Consider the following 8,027-nt stretch of genomic DNA (forward strand, 5'->3'; position numbering starts at 1 on the left):
ATGTATGTAGTCCATGTTTTCTTCTCCCTCCAGACTACACTCAGCTCACCATTTGCTATCTCTATAGTTGCTTCATGCCCACCAGCTAGAGAGCTTTAAGAAGTAGCTGAACTACATGTTACATACTGGGTTATTATCTGGAACAGATTCTCTGCAACTGCTATAAAACAAGGCAAACAGTTTTAGGACTGAATAAAACTGCTCACTGCTTCAAGGCTTCAAGGCTATTCCTAGAAGCTACTCTGGTCATGCGGACAAGAAGAAATTAATATTAACAACAACAATACAGCAAGCAAATACAGAGGACTTCATTAAATGACTGGAGATTGGATAGATGAACAATGCTCTTCAACACCATGTGATCTACAAGGGTCTGTAGCAATGGTTTCTGCAATTATGTATATATTTTTTCATGGTGCAGGAGGAATGTACCAGAATTTTACTTCTGTATTTGTTTTTGGGATAGATTTAAGACAATCTTTTATAGGATAATCATTCATGTTTTTAACTCTAGTGCAATTTGCTATGTATAAATAATAAAAATATTCTTTGGTGGAAAATCTAAAAAAAACATTGGGGACTTTTGCCACAATTTTTAGCTGTAATTGGTCTTACTGATTAGAATACTGTATAGTACTGTACTTCATTACCCTTCTGCGAGAAGTACCAGGGGAGACAGAACCAATTGTCTGATTAAGGAGATTATCAGTTCCGAGCATATGACCTGTGATGCTACCTACACCGCCAACACCACTCATGCCACCAACCCCTGCATTCATTCCTCCTGCCCCAGACACCACCCTTTCTGTAACCACCACATTGCGTCCAGTAGATAATTCCGAAGGAATGCTCAGATTGCCCTGTATGCCAGTGGCAGGCCGAATCACTCTTTCCGTCACAACTACACTGGACCCATCAGTTAGATCAGGAATGCTCATAGAAGCAGGTATCCTAGAATTTGGAGCAATGACCCTTTCTGTGACTACAACATTTGACCCATCAGGGAGATCAGGTATATCTATCATGCCATGCAAATCAGTTACTGCGGCAGGAGCAAGCACTCTTTCTGTTACCACAACATTTGAGCCAGAGAGAGGATCCACACTGATTGTGGGAGGTTTTAGTGTTGGCCCTGATGTATACGTTTCAGTTACCACTACATTACCAGGGAGCACAGGGTCAGGGATAGGCCTAACTGGAGGCTGTACAGTAGAAGAAGCTGTGTAAGTGTTTTCAGTAACAACGGTTGTGCCACCAACAGCAGTAGGTGGAAGCAAAGGTGAAGAAGTATTAATGACAATGGTAGATCCAGGTGGTGGCAGATTTAAATCAATATCAGGATTGGGCAGAGAGGGCCTAGGTGCATTAACATCTGGGAAAGGCTCAATTTCTACACCCAAACAGATTTCTGCCAAGGTCTTAAACTTAGGTCCCAGGGTATCCAGATAGGTGTCATCCAAATCATCTCCAATAAAACTGCAACAGCCAATAGAACCAACAGGAGTACCTATACCCTCATGATCATATATCAGGAGACAGTCATTTGCAGGTCTGCCTTCATCTTCATCAGCATAGGCAAAGGCTTTCTAAAAATAAAGGAAGGGCAAAATAGAATTAGAGTCCATGTTGTCTTCTTCACCAGACATTACCTGAATACTTTCCCACAGACTTTTGTGGGCTTAAGGACTTCTTGTTCAGAAGAAAGAAAAAATAGATAAGACCCCCAGGAAGCTGAATACTAGCAAACTAAATCCTGTGTCCCAAACTGCAAGTTACATTTTTTCTGCACTTCCATGGAACTGTTGTCATAACTGAGCAGGCTGCAGCCATTAATTTTTTTCTGGAAGTGCAGTTGTAGCAGTTGTCCCCGAGAGCTGCCACACTTGCCAAAGTCACTGACCCCCTGGTTCAGGTGATCACAAAGAAGCCTGCATGAACCTCAGGCTTATGTGCTCAGCTCTCCTTGGACTTTAGAACAAACCACAGTTTCCCATTATGTACTAATGTGGCAAACTAGGGTTTGTTTTAACCAGAGTTAATGAATTAAAACAAATCATGACCAAATTGTAGTTTTATCTCTGGTTTGTTAACTAACTGAAAAGAGATGGGAATCCTTAAATGAAATAGATATGCTGTAACTTAGTTGCCTAGCTCACAGAGTAACCAAGGGATCAAAGGCAACAAATTTTTCATTACTACAAATACGTGCGATGTCCATGGTGTATTCATTACAATTGAATAGGGATATTTTGCTTCCAAATAACCACAGCCGTCTTATTAATGGCATATTGTGACTTATGCAAAAGTTAGATATGTTACAAGATGCACACCCTCAATTGTTAGGGGACATTTTGCCAATCTTTAGCAGTAGGGAGAGGAAAAGAAAGCAGTTGGTTTAGGTGAGGGAAAAGAAGGCTGAGCATTGTAATTAAATTTAGTTGTGCCATGTGATGTGCGGCAGGAAATTTCTATTTCTCTCTTTCCTTTTCCAGGAAGGGAGGAATGATGTACCTAGTCACTGAGCCAGCAAGTGAGAGAGCTCTGCTTGCTTGCACGAAAATGGGCCTACAGAAAGACAATGATCTTTCTGTACGATGATTGCCAACCTAACAGCATATGCAGCTCATAGGACTGTACATGTTGCCCAGCTCTGCTGTATTTAGAGCAGGGATCTTGTACTCTTCCAACCAGGAAGTCAGATACAATTTCACAGGAGCTCTTGGAGAAAACATTCTGGTGGTTCCTGAGGTTCAGCAGCATCCTTGGAGAACATTATAAATTGTTCCCGCACACACACACCATTTGGCAAAGCAGCCTCATTCAGGGTTGAAAATACTTCCTTTCTTGTCTGTCCCTGAATATTTCCCTGTTCAGCTAAAATTAAAATCAGTCCAATATATATGTCAACATGGACATTGCACATGTGATAAGAACCAGTGTCAACTGCAAAAATTCTAATTTCAGCATATTAAAAACAAGCAAACAAACATGGATTACCTCAGAAAAGTAACTGTCTAAGAAAGCCATATTCACTCCACTTTCTCTGTATTCTTTTATTGTCCCTCCAAATGTTTCTTTTCTTCCTGTTGTTCCATAGCCTGTAGTTGTTCCATAACCAGCAGTAGTTCCATAGCCTTTAGCTGTGCCAAGTCCTGTTGTTTCTTCGACTCCGGTACTCACCATGCCTCCATCTGCATACTTAGTTGTATAGATTTCTGTAAAAACACCAGCATCAATGTTATTACATGTTGCTTTCAGAGGAACCTCAGTGATCTGTGTAGTCCTCAGATATCTTGGTCAACTAACCAATGCTAGGATGAATTCATCAATTTTGTTTGTATATCATCCAATTAATGTGGTCAAACAAACAATGTGACTATCCAAATTATTAATCTTGGACAATTTGCAGTAAGCGAGTCTCATTGGGATGTTCCCTAACCCTTTACCAGGAGTATACAGACTGTGACCTGGGGGGCTGCATGCATCCCAAGGCATTAAGTGTGAACCCACCGCAGCATCCTGGGGTTGTGGTACATGCTGACAGCCATTGTAAATATTCAAGGTATGGTGGGCTTCACCACAGCTTATCACAATATCCAAGCCCAGCAAGGGTAATTTGTTGCTGTGATTGAAAAACCACCCATGGACTGATTTTATTAGGCAGTTTATTAAACACAGCAACAATTCACCCTTTGCCAGTTTTGGACATTATAATAAGCCTGCTCTGGCTTGAATATGCATAATCTCCACTGACATGTACCATACATACCATGGTTTAAATAAGCCATAGTGAACTCACCGCTTATCAAAGCACAAAGTGCCCTATTTTAATTCTGGAAAAAGCACCCTTTGCCTTTCCATGTCTCAGTCCATCTCAGCCAATTAATTCCCTTATAATTTCTCTACCCACAATGCCTCTTTATCTCACCTGTAACTAGTAAGGCCTTCATGGCAGCCATTATGTGACTAGCCCCATGAATTATCAAAGCCATTTTATGTAGGCTGGGGGCTCTGGCCCTTCAGCAAGACTACACCTCATCAGTTGTATGGGATACTAAACAAATACTGTTGGGTTGGAGATAGGACATATGGCAGTATAGGAATGAAATGCAATGTTTTAAAAAAATCACCCAGAATGGCTCATACAGTAGACTCGTAGCCCTCCCATCTCATGTACATTGAGCAAAGGAAGCATGCATATATAAATCCACCAGCAAAACACATTCCCAGCTTTCCAAGCAATCCAATGTATCTAATTTGCATAGTTTGGTTTCTGTAGCTGACTAGTACTCCGGACTAAAAGGGAAAGCTAACTTTACAAAGAGCTCCATATGCAAAAAGAGCAACTGCTGAGCACTAATTCCAATGGAACAGAGGTCCATTTATTTCATCAGGAATATCAGAATTAAAAAAAACCTAGTTGATTAACAAGGGCATGAAATCAGATTCTTCTCAAATAGTGTCATCTATCTCAAAGCCTTTTGCATTATTCTCTGAGAACTAAGCAATAAAAAGCAGTATTTCATGGATTAAAATTACAGTGCAGTTTAACATTTACTTACCAGATGATTCACCAAATTCCCCTCTGCCTGTAGCTGTTACTGGCACACAAATATTTGAAACATCCTGTAAAGCAAAAATACAGCCAATTTATTTTTGTACACATTGAAGACTCACTGAAATCAAAGTACAGATTTTCACCATGGTTCATTGCTGCTGCACTCATGGAAGCCATCCCTGTCTTGCCTAGAAGTCAACAGGCAGTGTTGGACTAGGCAGTATTCAATTGCTGCCCTTCCTTCAGAGGAACTGCTGGAGTTAACACCATTTTCAGTTAGTAAAATGTGGTTTTTTTTCTGTAAACAGTCCACTGCTATTTACTATAATAGATTCTGAAGAAGAAACTCAAATACGTTGGCCACCTAATGAGAAGGAACAACTCACTGGAGAAGACCCTGATACTAGGAACGATTGACGGCAAAAGGAGAAGGGGATGGGAGAGGATGTGGTGGCTAGGTGGAGTCACTGGGGCAGTGGGTGTGGGCTTGGGTGGACTCTGAGGGATGGTGGAGGACAGGAGAGCCTGGAGGAATGTTGTCCATGAGGTCGTGATGGAATGTTGTCCATGGATTGTGATAGGTCAGACATAACTTTGCAACTAAACAAACAAAAAATTACTATAATGACAGTCCCCAGTGAAAGGCAAATGAGGCAGCCACTGGCCGTGGGGTGTGTTTATGATGGTGGACATTGTAAATTTCCAAAAGTCCAATAAGCACATCAGAATAGGGCTATCTGGGAAAAAGAAAATGGCAGCCACTTCTATTTTCTTCCCATTCAAAGAAATGTCACCTATTCCAGTTAAAAAAAGAAGCCAAAAGAAACAGGTAGCTTTGAGGCAGGTAACTAATTTAGGCTCATTCATTTAAATTGGTCTACTCAAAGTAGGACTTAGTTTACCTTCTGCTTTGGGAGCATTTTCTTTACATTAATGTCATGTCAATATAAGGATTTGAGATTTGCAGTAAAATCCACTGGGATTTTTTTCTGTACAAGCCCCAGTGATCTGAATAGGACTTCTTCAAGAATATCGTGCTCTTGTAAAAGCTCCCATTTATTTCAGTAGTACAAAGAAACTTCTTGGTAAATTGTGCCCTCCTTTTTGGACCCCTTAATGAATTCCATCAGTGAATCATCTGCTTCCATGATGTGCTATGTTGGGAATGGCAAAGTTCCTTACAGGGTAAAAAAGAATTAAAATACTATAACTGGGTTATAGTATTTATAGTGGGCTTTAAACCACTGGATGCCACAACCTAATTGTTTATTTACTTGCTTTCCAGTCTGTTATTTCCTTTGATGCAGAAGTTAGCCACCCATTAACTTCTAAGCTATGGTATCTCCAATACCTATTATGCAGCTAGAATGGATTTAACAAAATGCATGCACACCTACTAGTATTCTCTAGGTGTTTTAGGATACATTTCCCAAAAACCTTTACTGTTGGGCATGCTGGCTGGGGTAATGAACACTGTAGCCCAAACATGTGCAGTATACTAGGCAGTCTATCCCTGCTATGCACAGTAAGTCATGGACTAACCCGGTCTTCAGGCTGTGCTCCTTCAATTCCCCATGAATGGATAGCACCTTCTGTACATTCAGGCACAGGCTCAAAGCCAGCCCCAACACCACCAACAGGACCGGATCCAAGATAGCCACAGCAGCCACTCTGTGACATCAGAATTGGAACCACTGATAAAACAAACAAAAAGTGCCAATTTTCAACTGTGAGCTGGACTATTTGTCTTTGTACAGAAATGAAAACACAGCACTTATTTTTCAAGCAGTAAGTTCTGAGACACAAAAGACATTTAAAGCAAAACGCTGTTAGTACTTTGGCTTTTAAATCTGACAGATCATTCCCACCTATAACTTTGAAATTATGAAGTTGAGCATTGTCAAAGGAACATTATATTTAACTACCCCTCTTTACAGGAAGAGGTTATAAGCTGAGGCAAGGTACAGTTATCATGTGCCAGGATATCACTTTGGTGAGGCAGACAAGCTGTCCTACTGCTGCAGGGATCCATTCTAGCTCTGTCTTCATGATTGGTACAGCAGCTGCCATGATAGCCAGCCCACAAAACTCCATTCTAAGTATAGGTACGTGCATAAACACATACTGCCTATGTATATTTCCCTGCTCGCAAATCATTCTTAATCCTCTAGAAATCCCATCTTTAAAATGGAGATTTCAAAGAGAATTAACCCTGTAAATGGAAAATTTTTGCATGCCTCCATAATGCTAACAACTAGGGGACACTTGCAAATCTTAGAGGATACTGTAGATACATGACCCCCTCCCCCAAACCCCAAGAATCCTGTTGCAAAGGGGTGATCGACATGCCAATCCAGGTTTTGCTAGCCACATTCACTCATGGCTTTGCAGGTATTTGACTGTTCAGCTTCTTACATCTGACAAATGTTTGCAAAGGGGAAGGTGGCATTACTTCCTGCATTTGTGGGGGAGCACTGAACAGGATGGGCACCTGATGAACTTTGACAGAAGGTACCCCCAACCCGTTACTTGCTCCAGCCTAACTTCATGGAAATATATATACATGCATAATGCAACTAATAGCAAAAATTGGGTGGGGATGGAATTAAAAAGCATGTAGAAAGGATGGGCAGAAAGCAGCTGAAATCTATCAAAAGGGGATTTTGATTGCTGGCTTGAAAACTGGCTTTTGCAATCTGAGGGAAAACAAATTAAAGGAAAGTCCCAAAGGAAACATAGTGAAGTATGTGGATACTAACTGTAAAACTTAGCTTTCTGCAATGAGTTTGAAAATATGTTTCTTTCCCCTTTTTGATGTTATATATTATAGAAAAGGAAAGCTTGATCTTGCAGTTCTGTACAAGCCACACAACTTGACAAAACTGGAAAAATGTCTGGGCAGGGAGCTGAACATCACTGAAGATGCTTCTTGCCTAGGCTGTTATTCATCATAAGGTCAGCTCTGGTTAATGGAACTTCCAGTCTTCTAGTTCTCTTTTCATAAAAACTTGGTAAGGTACCCAAGGCAAATTTATGGAAGCCGTAATTTTACATATAAAGTTAAATAAGAGAAAGTGGACAACATATATTTGTAAAGCAAACAACTGATATGAACAAGCAAATGAAATAAAAATACAAATACTTACACACAAATATTAATCCTCCGAGAAACATCAGAGCAATGGCAGCAGCACTAAGTGTAGTTTCTCCATTTTGTCTTCCTGCATAGCCACCAAGTCCATCATCATATACAGAACCACCAGAAGTGTCAAGGCCACCACCTGTACCATAACTGCCAGTATCCCACTTTGAACTATCACTACCGTCAAGGACACCTCCTCCAGCACCAGTCATACCACCTCCACCATCTATCATTCCCGCACCAGTTCCTCCATCAACAGATCCTCCCCCACCCATTCCTCCACCACCACCAATCACACCATCTCCCCCACCACCCGTTCCTTCACCG

General features: G+C 40.9%; 1 protein-coding gene across 1 annotated transcript in view; it reads right to left on the bottom strand.

The window, feature by feature from the left end:
* Nucleotides 1–611: 611 nt before the first annotated feature.
* LOC123020528 (desmoglein-1-like) overlaps nucleotides 612–8,027 on the bottom strand; it is a 23,223-nt gene continuing 15,807 nt past the window's right edge. Inside the window, exons 13-17 of the mRNA XM_044424356.1 lie at nucleotides 7,705–8,019; nucleotides 6,101–6,252; nucleotides 4,563–4,626; nucleotides 2,998–3,215; nucleotides 612–1,586 (exon numbers count right to left, since the gene is read on the bottom strand). Of these exons, the coding sequence (XP_044280291.1) occupies nucleotides 612–1,586; nucleotides 2,998–3,215; nucleotides 4,563–4,626; nucleotides 6,101–6,252; nucleotides 7,705–8,019 (1,724 nt within the window). The remainder of the gene's footprint in view (nucleotides 1,587–2,997; nucleotides 3,216–4,562; nucleotides 4,627–6,100; nucleotides 6,253–7,704; nucleotides 8,020–8,027) is intronic.

Source organism: Varanus komodoensis, unplaced genomic scaffold (assembly GCF_004798865.1).
Source record: "Varanus komodoensis strain SLA01 unplaced genomic scaffold, ASM479886v1 scaffold14_1, whole genome shotgun sequence".
NCBI lineage: Eukaryota > Metazoa > Chordata > Lepidosauria > Squamata > Varanidae > Varanus > Varanus komodoensis.